General features: G+C 38.1%; 2 protein-coding genes across 3 annotated transcripts in view; one reads left to right on the forward strand and one right to left on the reverse strand.

Moving 5' to 3' along the window:
- The window catches only part of CEP83 (centrosomal protein 83), a gene marked incomplete at both ends in the record, with an annotated part of 52,593 nt that extends 50,663 nt beyond the window's left edge, over positions 1-1,930 (forward strand). For both annotated transcript variants that reach the window (XM_084255891.1, XM_084255892.1), the window contains 2 exons: positions 614-803; positions 1,826-1,930. In XM_084255891.1, the coding sequence (XP_084112017.1) occupies positions 614-803; positions 1,826-1,930 (295 nt within the window). The remainder of the gene's footprint in view (positions 1-613; positions 804-1,825) is intronic.
- Positions 1,931-5,223: 3,293 nt separating this feature from the next.
- Positions 5,224-20,226, reverse strand: part of PLXNC1 (plexin C1) — a gene marked incomplete at its 5' end in the record, with an annotated part of 141,038 nt that continues 126,035 nt past the window's right edge. The window contains 8 exons of the mRNA XM_084255964.1: positions 5,224-5,421; positions 6,604-6,678; positions 6,758-6,898; positions 9,150-9,297; positions 10,856-11,019; positions 12,084-12,191; positions 12,278-12,309; positions 14,436-14,490. Of these exons, the coding sequence (XP_084112090.1) occupies positions 5,317-5,421; positions 6,604-6,678; positions 6,758-6,898; positions 9,150-9,297; positions 10,856-11,019; positions 12,084-12,191; positions 12,278-12,309; positions 14,436-14,490 (828 nt within the window). The 3' untranslated portion in view covers positions 5,224-5,316. The remainder of the gene's footprint in view (positions 5,422-6,603; positions 6,679-6,757; positions 6,899-9,149; positions 9,298-10,855; positions 11,020-12,083; positions 12,192-12,277; positions 12,310-14,435; positions 14,491-20,226) is intronic.

The following is a 20,226-nucleotide window of genomic DNA, read 5'->3' on the forward strand; positions in this document are numbered from 1 at the left end:
ATTTACAACTTAGAGGGTTTTGAAATTATATCTGATTAATGATTGATCGCCAGGAAATTAATTTCCAAAATGATGGTCTGTGAAAGCCTGAAAAGGTAGCTTTTTTATCCATGTAGTTTTTTTCCCTAAAGTTGGATGGTTTTACCTTTGTCATTAACTACTTTAAAAATTATGTTAATCAATATGAAAGTCCATGTATTTTACCATGTTTCACCTCTAACAATGGTAGTTTCTTAAGATTGAATCCAGTATTTTATTAGGTTGCTTCTGTAAAATAAGGCATCCTTTTGTCTTTAAGAGTCTCCTTTGAGTTTCAGAATTCATGGGCTATGGTAGTAGAGTAGGAATGAGAGTGAGGGAAAGTGGAAGTATCAAAAGATATTTAATATTTCATTTGATTAATTGGCAAATACAAGTTTCAAATGAACTGATAGCCTGGCAGTTCTAACAATAATAAATATAAGATGCTGTTTCTCTTTATCTTTTTATATACAGATTTTTTTATATAGATCTTATAACTTAGGAATTCTCTTCCAACTTAAAATTATGTGAATCATACTGTTGTTCAATAAAGTATAACTGTATTAAAGACAGGAAAACTTTTCTTTTTAAGACAAAATGTTCCATTTGAAGAATATACAAGACTGCAAAAAAGACTAAAGGATATACAGAGAAGACATAATGAATTTCGAAGTTTAATTTTAGTTCCTAACATACCTCCAGTGGCATCCATCAACTCTGTTAACTTCCAGTCATCAACCATGGTTCCAGGCATGGAACTATCCTTTCCACCTCATATGCAGGTATAAGTATTAATTTTAGAGGGTGAAAAGGCAAATATTTCTATAGTTTTTTCCAGTTAAATATAAGGTTAAAAAACTATAATAAAAATTTTAAAAATTAAAAAAAAAAAACTAAATGTGAATTATTGGTGGTCAGAATTCATCTCAGACTTAAATGACATGCCCATTTAAATACAGTTAGACTTAACTCTTTATCAGAGAAATTTGCTGAGAAGCAAAGTGGATTTGAATCTTTTCTATCTTGCAGAGATGGTGCTGGAAATGAAATCTCCTGTTGGGCAATAGAAAAGAAATTTGATAAAGTCTTTGAGGAACCTAGAGTTTAAAGCTCACTTACATAATACTGAACACCTACTAGGGCATTGCACTACACATTTTCCATAAAAATGTTTATTTAATCCTAATAAATGTTTATTGAAGGAATGCATTATTCTTCCCAATTTACAGATGAGGAAACTGACTTAGAAGTGAAGTGACTTGTATAATGTCATAGCTAATAAGTAGCAGAGTTGCTTCAAATCTAAATCTGATTATAAAAACCTGGGCTCTTTTCTGCTGTAGTACATATTGCTGTTTTAAAGGCACAAAATAGATGGATTAATTTTAGAAGATAAAACTATTATGTTTTACAGTGTTAGCACTGAAAATTTTAGTCACTGAAATGCACCTCAAAGCCAAGTGCTTTGTTTTTTATAAACTGCTACTAAACTCCAGTCTTGTTAGAAATGGCCACAGAAGTACATCTAGGCTGAATTAGTATTTCTGATTGACTCCCTGGTGAATTGTACACCTAGAGAAGAGCAGGCTGTGGGTTTTGCTAAAGGCTAGGGCCTGAGGCAGGAGAGAAGTAAGGACTGAATACTTAGTAAGCAGTCTAGCCCATGCTGCTGTGTTCTTAGACTGCTAAAATGGTCGTTCTTTCCTTACCAAATGTCACAAGTTTGACTAAAGGCAAAAGGAGGCTGCTCTCACCGGTTTTTCTAACAGTCTGTCTTGCTGTGCTTTCTCTGCATCATTTTAAGGAGGAACAGCATCAAAGGGAGCTTTCGCTACTTCGTAAAAGACTAGAAGAACTAGAAACAACACAAAGAAAACAACTAGAGGAACTTGGATCTCCTGGGGAATGATGTTCTTGGAGAAAAGGCAGATCAGAGGGACGAAATCAGTGACTCAGTAAAGCTTGAAGATTTAATGTATGTGGCATTTAGATACTTTACTACAGTTTGCCAAAATGCTTCAATGTGCCTCAAGAAAAGGTACCAGCTAAATGCTGTATCGCATGAAGGTGGGATTTTAGGATTATACCAATGACAAGCATTAAAAACCGATTCAGAGATATTTAAAGTAGTGACAACTATTTGAGAAAGTAAAATAAGTAAATAAAAGAACTAGTTAAGGAATCAAGGTTTAAATTTTCTTTTTGTTTTGGGTGGGTGGGTGGGGATGTATTTTGCCTGAAGTGTGCCCAGGTAGAGATGCTTGGAAATAATAGGATCAGTTAAAGTTTTCACATACACACACTATAATTATTAAAAATAAATGACAAGAGTCAGCATAGAAAATTAAAAATATATATTGACTACAGAACACTACCTTTTCTAAAAGCTATGTGCACATAAGTTATTAAAAAATTTAATAAATATTTTTCTATCTATTTTGCCTTGTGTTTAATTTTATTTCAAACATACAGTGTATATTTAGCAATGTAGAAGATCTCACTGATTTTGGCTTTGTTGAGTTAGAATTAAATAAAGTACAAATAATTGAATCCTGTGGCTGTATTAAAAAAGGGCCATTCATCGTAAAACTTGAACCCAGTGGGGTCCCTTTAGAAGTATTTGTTAGTATTTAACTTTGCCTCCCACTGTTTATGATCTAACCAAATAATTATTTTATTTCTGTGCATTCCTAAGTATGCCATCACTTGCTTTTTTATGTAATATCTTTTAGAGAAATTCTGCTGGAATAACTTCATGTCAACAGGACAAAGTTCAAGAAGTCTTCGCAGTCAAAATCCCAGGTTAATAGTGGAGGCCAGGAATATAACTGAGCAGCCCTTAGCATCATTTAGAAGAAACTAGGTATATTTTCTGTATGATAGAACTGCTTATTCAGAGTATACAGTTACACTTTCTTCGTGAAAAATAATTTCCATGGAGCCACATAGAATTAAAAATTCTTATAACTAGAAAATTTGAAGGAAAAAAACAATCGGCATTTACATCAAAATGTTTATTTTTAGATATAGACATTTAAAACATTCATCTCCAAGAACAGCTTCAATCAGGTATACAATAAGAAATAGACTTTAAATTCCTAATGCGGAAAAGGTAACACAATTTTTAAATGCTGCTGTAGACACTAGTGTTAAGGAAAAAAAAGTTTAGAAATGGTTTTGCACCAAAAAAATATGCAAAGAAACTTGAAAATAGAAATTGTTTGCCATTTGTTTCTCTGGTTGCTGTTTAATATAGACCCAGTGACTGATTGTCTTCAGCACACATCTAATTTGGCCATTTAGTATGTTTGGCTAATGCGGTCCATAATATGATCTAGATAGTGCTTTTCACTGGAGGATTGACAAACACGCTACATACATTAGTGAATCTTCACACCACCTCAGTGAGGTAGGTCAGAAATATTATACAGAAATTGAGGCACAAAGAGGTAAGTGACTTGCCCAAAGTTCCCAGCTTCATAGTCCCTGGAAGAGGAGGTAAGTCTTCACGCTGGACTCATGTGCCAGAGATCTGGACAGGGACACCCTCGTGTAGCATTTACTAAATACTTAGATAAAGCTGTAGCTGATCCTTTGCGTTTTCTTAGCATTTCTGCATCCTAAAGAAGGGGAAGTCTTTTGGGCAACTCTCCTACCCTTGGCTCCCAACTCTCCTGTTATTCTTCTTTTAGGAATGCCTTCACATCAAGACTACTGGCCTTAGATGGGGACCAGGCCTTTCACCTTTATACTTGTAAGTAACCTATTTGGTACTATTTTCGAGGTGTGTCCCCTGGACAATGGTGAAAGCGGCGGGATTAGGAAGAAGGTGCCTGTCAATGTTTAATTGCTAATTTTTCTGATCAGTTTGTTGAGGAAGAAAAAGAATTGCATTTACCTAAGACAAATTTGCATTTAAATCCTGATAGCTCATACAGTGTTTGTAAATGATTTCAAGGAATGTGTGATTAATGTCTTATTTGCTACTTGAAAAAATTTCTTTATTTGATAATTGGAGCACCAAGGGTAAAAGGTGCCACAAGGAAAGTTTGAGAGTTGCCAATTATACTTTTTACTTCTGATTTTAATAGAAAGAAAACACAGTGGTATTAAAATTGGTCATGAGCAGCAAAAATTCAGGAATAAAAAATCAGCAATAAAAAGACTACAGTATAACTGGATAGGGAATTCTTTAAAAAGAAAGGCATGAATAAAATGGGTATTTTTAATTCTCCTGCAAGGAATACTTTCAAAAAGTACATAGTAAGACTAAGATACCAAGTTGTATACTAATATTTTTTCAGGCCTTGGGCCTCAAATATATATATGTTCATATATAGTACTCCAGTGTGAACAGCAATTTCATGAAATGTAAAATGTATCTTTTTTTTTTTAAATCACAAGTATTTATAACCACAGGTTTCACCAGAAATCTAAAGCAAGGAGATTCTACCATGTAAGTGTAGGATTAGGGAAATGAGTTACTCTTCCCAGATAATTGTGACCAATTTTTTTTTATAATAGCCCAACACATCCACTATCAATGAAAAAATATAAAGGAACAGACATAAGGACAAAGATTATGGGTAAATATTGCATTTAAACAAAGCCCACTCCTCCTTGCTTTAGAGCTCCTTATCGAGATGGAGGTGTTTGATGGAGTGCAGTTGATGACCACTGAAAAACACGAGCCCTTTCAACAATGTTGCAACACTGTTAGTTTTTGGTTTAAAAACACACACACACACTCACAAATGCTAATTGTACACACTACCAAATTCTGCTGTCAGCTTTTCCAAGAACTACTGGGGAAAGTTTCGATGTTGCAAATCCTCGAGGTTGCCCTAACACCCCCACCTTGTTTCCAAATGACTCATTTCACATTATTTTTTTCCTTTGATCATTGGCAGTGCCCCTTTTCTGCAATGGTACAGTGTAAGTCACAAGTGCTACATAGCTTTTCAAAAAAAACCACTTACATCATTGTGCTTAAGTGGAGACTGTAGTTACAATACTGACACTTGCTTACTGGCCCTGTATTCTCTGTAAACAAGGAGGCTGTTCACAACAACCACGTCAACTATTTACAGAAGGGTTCCCACAGTATACACACAGGCACAATGGTTGGTATGCTTTCTGAAAGCTGTGCATGTGCCTTGGTCTCTTCAAAAGACAGTGCTCAGAGTGGAACCTATGTGCAAACTTAAAAATTAACGACAAAGAGTAGCTCAAGCAGCCATTTTGCTCCCAAGTCGTCTGAAGAACTTTGCCAGATTAAGCCAGGCCCCAGAGTGCTCACATCCACTTGCATTTCTTCTTTTCATCAAATAAGACTTTTACATGCAAGAGTTGTTTCTGAGCTTCTTCCAGCCCTCGTTCTCTTTCTAGTTTATTTAGAATCTGTTGACAATTAGAACAGTTATTTTAGATATTGTGGTTTTAGCATTAGAATTTTTTTTTTTTTGCATTCCTAATGCTGTGAGTGGTAAAATCTGTATGAAACAGATGCCAACATTTTCTTCGATCATTTACATACTCACTTTGCAAGTTGTTTTGCTAAGTCATTATCACAGGATCAACAACACTTTGGCTTAAAATAGAAGCTCGCAAGAAATACCAACTATTTGCTTACAAATATGGGGCCAGACTTCCAAGGCCCTGTTTTATGCATTATGTCACAGCCATTCCAAGCACAGCAAGCATTCGTGGGCAGCCAACATGCAGGCAAGTATTTCTTCTTAAATGCAGCAGGCAAGGGTATCCTGGTCAGAGATCAATATTTCTCCCCCACCCCCCTTTTTCCCCTCCCCAGTGCTTCCCTCCTAACCCCTGACCCCTGAAAGAGGGATGCTTATCATGTTAAGGAGCTCATTGCCTCTACCCTACCTTAGTGCTTCACTTGATCTTCAAGTAGCAAATGGAATTGGTGAGCTATTCTCACCATTGACATGGATAGCCTGTCCCAGCATGACTGAGTTGGGGGGAATCAGGGAAGGGGAATTAACATATATTTGGAAACAGCGCATCTGATGATTGTGTCTGTGTGAATTCCCAAAGAAAAAAATCCAGATTAAGGAGAATTAATCATAAAGGAGAATGATTTATTGAAATAGTTGCTTAGTTAGAAATGTCATAATTTCATATAACTTGAATACAGAATCTAGGCGATTTAACAAGCTTAGCTTTCATTTTTAGCAGATGACAAACAAGCATAAGCTGGCCCTATTTAATAGGACCATTACTTACTCTTTTTTTATATCTATATAAATATTTACATCATTGTTCATTTTTGTACAATGTATGCTTTCTTCTTTTACTACTTACTTTTTAAAGTTAACTTGAGTCGGTGTAGCCATAGGCCCCAGCCATTGATTCAAATGTAAATTTAGGCTGGTACAAAGGTGGGCAGCATGGTGAAACTGTAAGAGGGGCAGCCATCTGCAGGGTCTGGCTTGGTGCCAGGTTCCCCCATCTCTACAGGCTTCCTGGCCACCTGGGATGCCAGAGCTGGACTCTGACCTATACAATGCTTTTTTAATCAAGTCCTGGTTGGCTGATTCATGATGTTATTTAAAATCTTACCTCATCAAAATATTTTACGATGTATTTGTAGATTTCCGTCAAGGCCACTTCTTCATTAAATTCATTTTCATGTTTCTTAAAAAAAGAAAGCTTGTTAAGAGCTTCTGAAATCACTGTTTAAAAAAAGTAATCAACTATTTCTTTCTTACAATACCTTAGATTCCTGAGTTAAGAATTCTTCCATTTCTGAAGATGACAATGGAGGCAAATCCCTGATTGCTTTGTAGTAAGATTTTACTTCCTCTTTGTAGGTTGGGATATCCTTGGCATAGAGAAGTTTGTTAGTTGGTGCTTCCTGGAAAAAAAAAACAAAAAACAAAAGAGTAAAAACCATGGGGGAATTATAACTGTCAATATAGCTGATGGACCTCCACTACCAGTATCACACATCCTGGTGACAAGACTTCATGCAGTAGGCCTTAATAAATGTTGTTGACTGAATGACTGACTGTTATCCAGATAGTTCTGGTGAGTCACTGTTATTTTCAGCCAGATTAAATGCTAATATATTCTGCCTTTCTCTCATAAGAGAACTAAAATTATTATTTTTGCATGATTTTGAGTTACTGTAACAATGGAACTTATTTCAATCATAGTTCATTACTAATGGTTGTAAAAAGCCTGAATTAAAACATTTGCTTTCATTCTCACCCACCAGTGAATTTTGGCATTTATAAAAAGACTTGATTGTAGGTCTGACTGAGTCCTTTATATAACTATGAAAGTGGTAAGTAATTGGCAGGTTATTTTTTCTTGTCCCTTTTATTAGATTATAAAGATCATCCAGTGTCCTCAAGGAAGCATGTGGTCATTAGTATTGGTGGCTCTGATGTTTCACTAGTTCCTGGAAATTTGAATATTTTCATGTAATGATACTAAAGCGAAAATCCTAAGTCATTTCGGTTAACAAAGTTTTAAAATTTTCTCCTCAGGGAAGGGAGATAAATTAATGATAGGGTTAATGTCCTGGTATGTTTTTAAATGTATCTATGGCTTGAATAATAGCCTTTCCAATCAATAGCTTGATGAATCATTCTGAAGCAAACTTAGATTACTCATTTTTTTTCACTTGTCAAGTTTAAGTAGAACTCACAAATCCTGCATTTATTCAATAAAGATTTATTTAGCCACTGCACTGTGTGTAAATGGTAAAGATGGGTACCTGCCCTTAGGAAGCTTACAGTCAATCAGGTTGGGGAAATAGACTTACATGACGCTTATTAGTAATTAGCAGCAGGGTATAATAAAAAAGACTATATGATTTTCGGCTAGACTTATACCCTCATTTTATAGATGAGGAAATGGATGTTCTGAGATTATAATTACCTTTACTGTGTTCTTGAGGATTAATTGAAGTATAACAACAACGTAGTAACTCATCAGCAAACATTTTTTTTACTATGACTAAGTATTTAAAGATCTTTCAGTGTTTAACATTCTTCATTGCTAAAGTGCTGTGGGAAATACATCAGGAAAAAGTGTACAGAGTACAATCTATCCTCTCTCCACAGATGCAAATACGATATAGTTACATATAAACGGTTGGCTCTGTATGGGCACATTTATTTCTTGTATTATATGTAATACAGAGATGATTTAAAGTATATTGGAGGACTGCATAGTTATATACAAAATAAACCCCAAAAAACCCACCATTTTATACAAGGTCATTGAATGTTTGCAGATTTTGGTATTGTAGGGACGGGAAGACCTGGAACAAATCTCCTGTTTATACTGAGGGATGGTTGTCTCATCCCCTCAGTATTTAACTGCCCTACAGCTTTTGTTACACATTAGGAATTCATGTTTGTTGAATGACTAGGATTTTACTAGACAGAGGGGTCATGAGATAGGAAGTGATGTGAAAAGAAATTCTTTGGTAGGTAAGTTTTGGAAAAGTACTTGAGACACAGTGAAAAGGAAAAGTTGGGGGATGAGTCAGACAAAGGAGCATAGACCATGTTTAGGAGGCATGATGAAGGGATAGGTCAGAGGAATGAGAAGGGACAGAAACATTGTAGAGAAGTGAACAGTTAGGGGGGGTGTCTGCCTTAAGATACTTGGCAGTGGTAGGAAAATGAAAGTAAAACCAGGTTTGTTTTGCAGAAATAGTGAGATTTTCTAAAATTGATGAGTTATATTTTAGAGTTCTTAAATAAAATCAAAGTTATGTCAAAGTTTGCGTTTTTATATTTCTGTGTTTTCTTGATTATAAAATGACAAACTGGTAATATTAGATGTTTCAGGCAAGATTTTCTTCCCCATAAGTAATTTGTTATGTTCAAATAGACTTTTAGATATAGTTAGATGGAATTTGGGCGAATTTCAGCATTTTGGATTTATAGACTTCTTCTGTGGAATAAAGAAAATTTACACTTTGTGGGAATAAGACTATTTTGGTTTTTGAAAGAAAAAAAATAGATTTTAAAGAAATGCAAGTTTTCGATCACTTTTCACTTGATATGGTTTAGAACAATTGCTTATTTTACTATCTGACTGTTTTTAAAAGAGTCACAGGAGTCCATACAAAAATTTCTAAAGCTTACCTTCCCTAGTTGCTGCTCTGTGAGAGAAAATGCATCCATGAATGCCTGGGCAATCACTGACAAACAGCCGTCTATGTGTGGTGTCTTCTTAATGTCAAAGACAAACTGAGGGTTCTTCAGGATGTTTACCCAGAAGCGAAGAGGAAGGCTGTTCCAAGAGAGAGCGCATTCATATGAGGTAGCTGCTCTGTCACAGTTTGTAAACAGTTGTCTTTGTTCTTGTTATTGGCATATGTGTGTCTACTTTCCCAAACATAACAAGCAACAGATGGTAGCACCACTCAAAGAGAACAAGTAGTTGTTAAACTGACCAACCCTACTGAAAGAAAGAACTAGAAAGAGGTTAAGTCTGAAAGTTGTGATTGACAAGAATTTTTCCTAGATGATTAATGGATGGTTACCAATGAGAAAAATCTCATCAGATTTCCAGAACCTAACTTTTCATGCCTTTTAAATGCCTACTCTGACCTAAGTCATCATTTCCCATCATCCCCAGTTCCTGACAGTTAATTTTTCCACAACTACCAGCACTTTTCTTCATCCAGAGTCAGATCATGTCTCCATCTTATTCAGTCCAGCGCCACTGGCCTCTCATGCCAGGCAGGGTTTGTGCTTCAGGACTTTTGCTTTTAGTTGTCCATCTTCCCCTTGGTAATCGACTGGTTTCGGACCTTATCTCAAGACCTGGCTCAGATATCATCTCTGTGAGGCAACCCTGTCCTTTCCTACTCTGTCCGTATATATACCTATACTGCAACTTGTTATTTATGATCTGTCCATACCTATTAGAATGTGAGCTCTGTGAAAACATAGTAACCAACCACACAAAAATCTGTGTCTTCAGTATCTAGTAATGCCTAGTATATATTAAGTACTGAATATTTAAATATGAACTTGGGAATTAGTCTTTTATTTCTACGTTGGCCTACCTAATTACCTCTGTCATACGGCTGCTGGGCTTGTCATAGCTTTACTGCCCTGGCTACCATCCCTGTTTGGAAGCGACGATCTTCATAGTAAAATGGTAGCCTGCAGTGCCCACGCTTAGTATGGGAGTAGCAAGGGATAGAACACAGAAAGGGAGTGAGCCAGAATAGACTGGAATTAAATGAGACATGATTAGACTTAGAGCTTAGGTTATATTGCATTGAATTATATCTGAGTTAATTAGCTCATACATAGGGTATTTCAAATAAGCGTTAACAAGCTGTTTCTTTACTAAGGAAGATACTTAGAATGAATACATGCTTCAGTTTAAGGTAAAATGCTTAAACACAATAATTTGGCTAATTCCCAAGATACCAACTATGACATTTCATCAAATAAAAGCAGGAATTTTGTATGCAGAATCAGAAAAAACAGCTTGGAGACTGCAAAGTGATTAATTCTTTGAGGGACAAGTGTCTTTCTTTTCTGATGGAAGGTTGTATAATATGGCCCCCCAATTTTTCATTCTTTGCTAGTTGAGGTAAATTTGTTTAAACAATCCATACAAAGTCTTTTACATGCATTAAAGATAGTTTAAGGAAAGGGTTCGTGGTGTAGGATGGTTTTGTTGATTGCTTAAAAACAGTAACAAGAGATTGCTTTGACATGATAGCTTACCAGGCTAAAATCTTCTGATTGTTTATCCCTCTAGCACTGCCCCCCTCTTAGCTGAGATTCTGTCCCAGATTCTTGAAAACAGTAATCACCTACATTCTCACCTGTTTGTTTTCCAAATATGTACAACATCGGGATCTGTGATTTTTTTGTTTTCAGCCTGGGCATCCAAGAAGTCAAAAAAGTATTTTATAGCAAATGGGGCTCTGCTGTTAGGTAAACTCCAAATGCTTCTAAAAAGTTTTTCAAGCACAGAGTGAATTGCCACCTGGAAAACAGAGAACATACTTGATGATTTTATAAAATAGGGTAATGATTTTGAAAACATTAGGAAATGATGTGCAAAACAGAAAAACAAGCTGAAAAGGAAATACGTAAAATTGAAGCCAACACCCATAGTGTGGGACAAAGGTCTGAAAATTCTATGCCCAGATTTAGATTTGGTTCATAAGCTTCTTGCTGACAACATGTAGTCAACAGGAGGCTGTTATCTTAGAAACAGCCAGTTCTATCTTAGAAACAGTCAGTTCTAAGACTGTATATATAAACCAAGAAGCCAGGGTATTTGACTTTTTGTTGCGTTCAACCTGAAAAGACTCAAATGATCTTTGCAGAATTTTTCCTACTGTATACATTTGATCAGGGTTTTATCATGTGCTTTCTGAAACATTTGGGTGTTTGACAAAAGCTAAATAGGCAGAACTCTGTGGGACAAATGAGAAAACCAGGAGGCTCTGGCTGTCCTCTAAGAGGTTAGTAGTAACTTCTAAACAAGACAATAATATGAAGCAAGCCAGCCCACTAGGATACTAGGGCGTGTACATAATAACATTGTCATTTCAGGAAAAAACGGATCACCACAGACTTCTGTTAAAAACCAGGTAAAGTGAAATTTGCTCCCAATTTGGTATTCCACTGGCTTTCACATCTGACACTTTTATATGTGAAGAGAATTCTTATTTGTGGAATAAAAAAAAAAAATACTAGGTTTATAGTTACTGATTCCCCCCCCCCATTTTATTTGCCAATCTGTACTGACAAGTAAACAAAAAGGAATAATTATTATAATTAAATAACAATAGTGAAACAGTGGGTAAAGGAACCTGGGAAATCCTGATTGAAGATGCGATAGTAGAAATTTGTGAAGTGCTGTTATCTCTGCAGTTTATAACAAAAAAGAGAATAGGAAGTGTTTACAATTTAAACTTTCATTTTGCTTTGCTGGAAGGTACAAGGGATTTGTAACATTTTTACACTTGGATGGAAATTAAGTCAAACACATCATATACCCCCAAGGTAGCCATAAAAGCACTCCCAGAACAGTAAGTGTACCTTGGTCGACAGCAGCTTTGTCAGATACATTTCTTTTACTTTGAACTTGTGTTTCCCTCTATGTCTCTTTCCTTGCACATCTTGGAATGCTTCTGAATCTGGTAAAATCTAAAGGGAAGACAGAGTAGAAGTGTTACCCAAGGAGACTATTCACGCTATAGAAGGCATCCAATTCACAGCAAGCCTGAACTCACCAAATGGCAGTGGTCATCCGAGTATTCCACATCTGAATGCCAGAGAAAAGAGATAAAACAGTCCATTAAAAAAAAAAAAAATCATGGGCAAATTGACCATCTTATAAAACGCCCCATTTGTGTTATAAAACAAAGAGGTTACTTGAGCTCTGTATAGTGCTGCAGCTTAAGAACAGTGTAAAGACAGAATGAGCAAGGGACTGGAGTGGGCAACAGGTTCCCCATTTCTTAGCGGTATTAGAGGCTGAATGATCACTTGTTGGGCTTGGGGTTGAAGTTTATGCCTTATTCATTTACCAGATTTACCTGGAACACCTACTGTGTGCCAAGGACTATAGCAATAAATGAGACAGACCTTGTTCTCACTTAATATCCTAACCCGTGAGGGACTTCATACTAACTAACTACACAACTATTTACAATTGTGAGGAACTGTATAAGAAATAATGAGGAATGGATTTTTTTCCCGGACGGTTTCTCTGTGATAGGGTTCTTGGAGTCAAACCTAAATGAATAGAAAGCCAGGCAGATGGAGGCAGGGGAGTGGTTGTGCAGGCTGTAAGGTGGAGCCATTAGGAGAGCAACCTAGAATGAGAACAGTATTGGGAGAAATGTGATTGTAAATGGAGGGAAAGAGGAATTAAGGCACTGAGTATAGTTTTGAAGAAGACACCAGAACATCTTGGATTGCTAATGGAAAAAATACAGTACATGAGGGATGGATAAAAGTACAGGTGATTACTGATGGTATGACTTCTCAGAAGGTAGGAAAGGTTGGTGGAATCCAAAGCACAGGTAAGAGACTGCCCTTGAACGGCAGGACAGCCATCAGCGTCAGGTAAAGAGGAAGACTTGGGACAGTAGGTTAGGTGTTGATGGAGTTCTGCTTTTTCTGTGGGATAAAAAGTGAAGTCATCTACTGATTAGAGCATTGTTGCCTAGAGAAACAGGCTGCGCTAAAGGCCTTTGTCAAATCGGACACTGGATTTATCGGTAACTTGATTTTGCTATTGTGTACCTTTATTTTATGGCTATCTGGCTGTAGGTTCAGAAAAAGCTAGTAGTTGTACTCCTCCAGGACTGGGATTTTGACAAAGGTGGTGATGAAATGACAGAGAGGTAAAATGACAGACAGGTAAAGGGATTGGAGGGCTAGTAGACGAGTGATCAATAGCTCTCAGTTGAGCTGGTGGAAGGAGGCAGAGCTGTTGAGTGGAGGTACTATGGAGTGATCCAAACCCAAGACTATTATACGACTCCCAAATAACACACTCTGGAAAAGGTCCCATCTTTGAAGTCTAAAATACATAGGTCTTCCACTTTTAACACAAGGATACCAAACCCTCTTAGACCAGAATGACAGCCATCTTCTGCAAGATGGTTTCTTTCACTACAGCTTGAGGGAAAGTAGGGGATCTCTATTGAGGTGTCCTACAACCTACCAATGATCCTGTTCATAATCTACCAGGATGCTCCTGGTATTGAATCCAGGAATAAGGACGCCCTACCTCTAGCTTATAGCTGTGAGAGAAGGATCTGTTGGTGAGGCCCGGAATCTTTCTGAAGAATGAAGTCTTGGCTGGGGTATAATTTCTCTGAAGACAGATCTGGAAGGGGACCTATAGGTTTTCTTGTCCTCAGGCTATATCTCTCAGAGGTAGAGTTGAGAGACTGGCTTATTGATTTTCCCATGAAAGTTCCCTAATAATTTCTCTCCATTTTCTGGGAATTTTGCAAATGCTATTAGGAGATTTGAGCTTTCTAAATGGATTGTTTTGTTTGTTCAGCACTTGCAGGACTGATTATCTGCAGGCTTCTCTGTTTGCCAGGGGGAATCGCCTGTTAGCTCCCATCCTACTGAGGAATTGGAAAAGAATTATGAAGACTGAGATTCTGCCCTGTGTTTAGAGCTGTTAAGAGGCTTCATTCTTCTATCCTGCTGGGTATTTTAGGACAACTGCTGTTGACAGTTTCCCCTTCTTGCAGGACACAGGTTCTTAGGACTAGGAACAGATTGAAATGGTTTCTTTCCACTTTCAGGGAATTACATAGCAACAACTCAATCTCACCTCTGTGACAACATATCTGAGAGAGAAAAAAAAGTGGCACTTTATAAAGATGAGTGAGAAAAAAAGTCTAACAACATTATATTGGTTACCTGAAGTAAAGTTTGCTATCTTCTTAAAGACTTTTATAGTGGATCCATTTGATATCTGAAAGCACAGATTAAAAAATATGAGTTTTCATTTCTCAACTTTACCGAGGAATTAGATGACTGGATGGATCTTACATTCTCTCACTTATTAAATATCAGGAATTTGTGTTCTAGACACTGTGCTGGGGCTGTAATGATGAGCAAGACATTATCTCTGCCCACAAGGCGTGCACAATCCTATGGAGGAGACAGACAAGGCAGTGGGATTAGGGGGAGCACTAGCCCTCGAAGGCTAAACTGCTGAGACATACTGCAGCTTCTCAGAGGCCAAGAGATGCTTGAGCCATTTTCATTTTTTGAAGTTCTTACCATACTAAGAAATGCTGAAACAGGTATTCAAAAACTATGATGAAGAACGCTAGAAGACACTTTATGACAGCAATTTCACAGGAAGGTATAGACCTACCAGAAATATATACATATATTAATAAACTATAACTGTCCTGGACTGCAAACACAAATATCCGTCAATTTAAATGAGTGAATCTGCTGGGTGAATATACACTCAATTATTGTAAGATGAAAATGAACAAATTATTGCTAATGCCACAAGGATGAACCTTTCCATGATAATGTTTAGCAAAGAAGTCTCACAAATGAGTCCATGCTACCTGATTCTATTCACACAAAGCTAAAAAATATTCCAACCAGTAAAAACTAGACTGAGATATTTGGGTTAGTGCTTAGGTGGGGACAGAAGGAGACTTCTGGGGCCTATAATGCTATCTTGACCTAAGTGGCAGTTTTTCAACACACTTAATTTGTTCCCTTGTCTGCAGGTACAACTTTTAAAAAGCTTGTAAGAATATAAAAGTTACATGTACTTTAATAAAACTTTTAAACTTAAGTGTAACATACTAAAGTACTTAGTGTTCACTAATATTAATTGTACAGCTCAATGAATGTTAAATATATACAAGTATATCCACCACCCATATCAAGATATAAAGTGATATTTCAGGGTCCCAAGAAGTACTCCCATTATCCTTACCCAGTCAGAAACCACCCTCCTCCTCCAGAGATCATCACTCTTCTGACTTCCATTACCGTTGACTAGTTTTATCTGCCCTTGAACTTCATGTAATTGGAAGCATACGGTATATACAATTACACGCTTGTCTCGCTTCTTGTAATAATAAAAGATATGTAATGTTTATGCTGTTGCATTACAAACAACTGTCTTTTTAAAAATTATTTCATGGGATGAATACTGTCAAAAAACTAGCATACAATAAAGTACACATGCTACAACATTAATGAACTTCAAAAACATCACACTAATTAAGTCACAACAGAGCACATTGTACAACTCCATTTATATAAACTGCCCAGAACAGGCAAATTTATACGGCTAGAAATTAGAGTATGGCTGCTTAAAGTAAGGGTTGGGGGAGGGAGAAGACTGCTAATACAGTACCAGATTCCTGGAGATGAAAATTTTCTAAAATTAGATTGTGGTGATTGCACAACTATGTAAATACCAAAAACCTTTTTGTACAGTACAGTTTTAAGAGAGAGCTAAATTTTATCTCAATAGAGCTGTTTAAAAATTGCCATATATTTTAAATGTATACCATTGACAAATAAATGCTTTCACCATACCAACACACTACTGAAATCCCTGTGTGGTTATCTTCTGGTGATGATCATAGGAGGCTTTTCGAAACTGGAAAACCCAGGGCCAGGTGTGCCCTTCAGGCCGAGGGTGATTAGATCCTAAGCAGCAGAGGGCAAGCTTCCCTCCTTGGGAGGAGTGAACTGTTCTGAGGGGCGGGTCCACAATAACACAGGACAAAGGGGCCATGAAGAACAGACAGGTCAGGGGTACATAAATCCTCACCTGCATTCTGGGATTCTGGGGAGAGAGAACCCTGTCATTTCTGAAAAATCAGCTATGTGATTCTCCTCTCTAAAGGTCTAAGGCTATTCTGAACGCTAATCCTTACCTTTTTCCAGTTTATAGTAGAGTAGAACTCCAGAATTTCTCTTCTGGCCTGCTGTACGTTAGTTAGCACGATGTACAAAACCTGCTTAGCGAGCACCAAAGAATGAAAGCGTAACCTTCAGATTCACCCACAGAGAAAGTAACTGAGAGCAAGGGCCAGCTGCTGCAAGGTCCCTGAGCACAGCTGTCCAGCCAGCTGCTAAGTTTAGGCCAGAGGTCTCTAACTACTGGTGTTCACAACATTTTGTAGGGAGGGAGTCTGGGCAGGGACTGGTTGGGGCCATCAGGCTTCTTAGAGTCTCAGCAGTGAGGATTCTGAACTCTCACTGAGCTCTTCAAGTGCTGTTATTACCAAGCTCCCTTTCCTCTTCCCTTAAGCCATTCATTGTTTTCTGGCTGATTTTTCTATTCTCCATATTAGATGCAAAAGCTCTGTGGAGGCACCCCCTTAGCAATACTCAGATACCCAGTTTATGAGACTGTTTGAACATAGTTACAATATCCCTCCCCATGAAGAGGTGTATATGCTCCCTTTCTAAGCCAATAAATATCTTTTTATAAAAGGAAGATGGTGATTCATTCTGAGTAATTGTCAAAGAATGAATCCCAAATGGATCCTGTTGAGTGTTGAGCCAATACTCTGCTACTGTCAGACACTTTGTTTTGCCAAAAGCAAGCACCCTTACTCTATAATCACAAACACCACGAATGGGCCTTCCGATAAGGAGCGTTGCCAAAGTTCAAATGTCTTTTCAAAAGCTGGCAACAACTCACTGTTGGCACTGTGCTCAGGCATTAAGATAGCGCAGACGCAGCTTGTACCAAGGAAATTTTTACTCTGAAATTATCTCCTGAGAGCAAGTGTTGTAAAAGCATTTTATTAGTGGATGAGTTGTGTGTGTGTGTTTGAGCATGTATGTGTGAGAGCGATTTCTAACTTTCACAGCTGCTCTAGGGCTGGAACACTCCCCCACGTGGTACTCTAATGCCATTATAAAGATAGAAAACTAGTTTATTTACAGATTTTGTGGAGGGAAAGGATTTATATTTCTATTTTGCACAAGGCAACTGCTGCCAAGTTAAGGGCAAAAATGCACTTTTGAAAAGTGCCACAGAAACCGAAATGTTAATAATCTGATGCTCTGTGTTCCATCTGCAGAACTAAATGCTTTCCTGGGAGGGGCTTATTAATCCTTCTTGAGGATTAGTAAGATTGGTCTACTTTAGGAACATGAAGACCAAATTAAACCAAAGAAAGATTTCATTAAATGGGTCTACAACAGGTATGTTTCTCCAGCCTAGAGCAGAACTGGTATGCGTAGCAATTTCAAATTCAATCCCTTCAGGTCTCTGTGCTCTGGGAGGCAAGGTAACAAGGCCACACGCCTGTAGTAGTGGCTGGCCCATGTTGGGATGTGGGGAATTAGCTGTAGGATTCTCCATCATCAGAATCGATAACCACACAGGGAGAAGTAAATTCATGTCCACTCCTGGGATAGCAGAAGCTTTGTAACCTCCCAACCGTTTGTAAGTAAAGGTGAGATTTCTTTGTGGTAAATTACTGTGTGGCATAAATTGAAGATAATTCCATAAAAATACATTTTCTAGAAATACACGGAACTTACATATTTTACCTTACGATACTGCCATTTTGTAGGACAAAATGGTTAACTGTTGGCAGTTTCTTAGGGTTTAAGAATTTTATGGAAAATATTAATGTTGACCTTATTCTCGATTGAATATGAGTATGCTCTAAAAGTATCATGATACTCTTTCCTTAAAAAAAATCTGAAAACAGTTAATACAAGTCGTCATGTGGAAACCCTTACTGACATCTCTCACTCTTAAAATAGTATTATGTGAAAACAATTATATTCATCTAACATCTCAGCAGCCACTTGTCAATCTTGCTTACCTCGTTTTCCCCCAATCCTCCAGTGAAGGCAGCTTAGGGCTCATCAGTGTCTGGAAGGGCCCGTAGGAACATCCTCCACACACACATCGAATCGCATGTGCAGATCCTGATGCCACTTCAGAATTCTAAAGGATTCCAGAAACTAACAGAAATGCCAGCAGGCTTCCTGCGTCTTTCTTGTGTACTTGGAATTAGCCTTAGGCCTGTAGTGGACTCCCTCTGAGGACTGTTAGATTCCTGAACTAGTCTTCTGGGAGGCAATGAGTAAAATTAGGAGCCTAACCACTCCCTGCACTTTTGTTGGACTGGAACTGTCAGCTCTTGGATGCCTGAAAGAAGCCTCCCTTCTGATGAAAGTAACTACATTGTCTTCGAGAAATATTGGCCTTAAAGGATGTTAACGTTGGATTAGAAATAAGGAAGCATTTTTATAAACTCAGACATGAATTCATCATGACAACTGAAAAGATATTAATCCTTTTGAATTTGACAGCAGAGAAGGTAACTACCAGGAGTTTTCATAAATTGGCCCCAGCTCTCCAGCCAGGCTACTTCAGAGGCTAGGTTCTGAGCCTGGTTCTGAGCATGATTAGTCCTCTGGCCCTGAGAAGAGCCACAGATTGTAGTGCAATTGCTTCTTCATATGCTCCCCAACTGTGGGGTGTCTGTGAGAAGAACTGTGTGACCTGAGCCAAGTTTCTTAGCCTCTCTGTGCCTCAGAATGGGAATGACAGTACCTGCCTCATGGGGCTGTATGGACTAAAGGAGTCACAACTTGTGAAAGCTTCTAGAACAGCAAGTGTCCTATACACAAGAAGCATTCCCTGTGTGTTAATATCCTACATGCTGTAAGAGACCTTTAGACCTTTAATCCTATCCCTTCAGTGTCACGGATGGCACACCTGGCTGGAAAGACCTCTGACCTTACCCAGCTGACTTTTTCGAACATTCCTATGAACTTCAACATGGCACCTGTTCCAAGGACCATTCTTCAATGACACTGCAGTTAAGCATCTTCTCTGCCCCTCATAACCTCACAGCTCAGAGAACATTTCCTCCTGGACATGACACCTGTCCTGCGCACACTGTCACTCCACAGCAGCATGAGGGCGCAGGAACACCGTGCAGCGAAAATTCACCCAGATCCAGGCGTCAGGAAGAAAGCCTGGATCTGGAGAAACTATCCCACACCACACACAACCCCCCTCTCTACCTGGTCTTGTCGGCTTCAGAACAGCGCAGTCCCTTCATAGTAAAGGCACTAAACACACACAGCAACAGCCCATTAAAGCACTATAGGAGGATTTAATTATAGGGGAGAAAGATGCCGCTGGCTAAATGTGTTGGTAAAGAGGTCAGCTTTAGTCTGCACAGGACTAGAAGAGACTGGAACAGAAATTCACCTTCCTCTGTGTTCATCTGATGGTAAACGAGGGTGATAAAGGCACATTCATCGTAGGGCTGTTGTGAGCATGAATCGGATCTATGTAGGTGAACACTGCTGGCAGCGGCTGCTTTGTAATTCTGGAAACAATAATGCCGGTGCCTAAGCCTGGCAAGAATGCCATCCTATAGGGTCCTATAGACAGGGCACTGCCAGCGGTTTGGGACTTTGGAGTCTGCATCTGGTGTATGAGAGGCTCATCTTTATGTTTGCCGCGCCTTCAAGACGCCTAGAAATCTGTTCTGCAAATACATGGACAGTAAATCATTCAGAAGAGTCCAGCTAGATTCTTCGGCCTCAGGACAGGAGGTGAGAAGAGGGAGGCTCAGACTCCAACAGCAGGGACTTTGTTTAGATAGGAGGAGGAACTGGCCGTCACTAAAGATTAGCTTTAAAACCCAACTAATTTGGACTAATTGGAGGGAGGTGA

Source organism: Talpa europaea, assembly GCF_964194135.1.
Source record: "Talpa europaea genome assembly, chromosome: 15".
Taxonomy (NCBI): domain Eukaryota; kingdom Metazoa; phylum Chordata; class Mammalia; order Eulipotyphla; family Talpidae; genus Talpa; species Talpa europaea.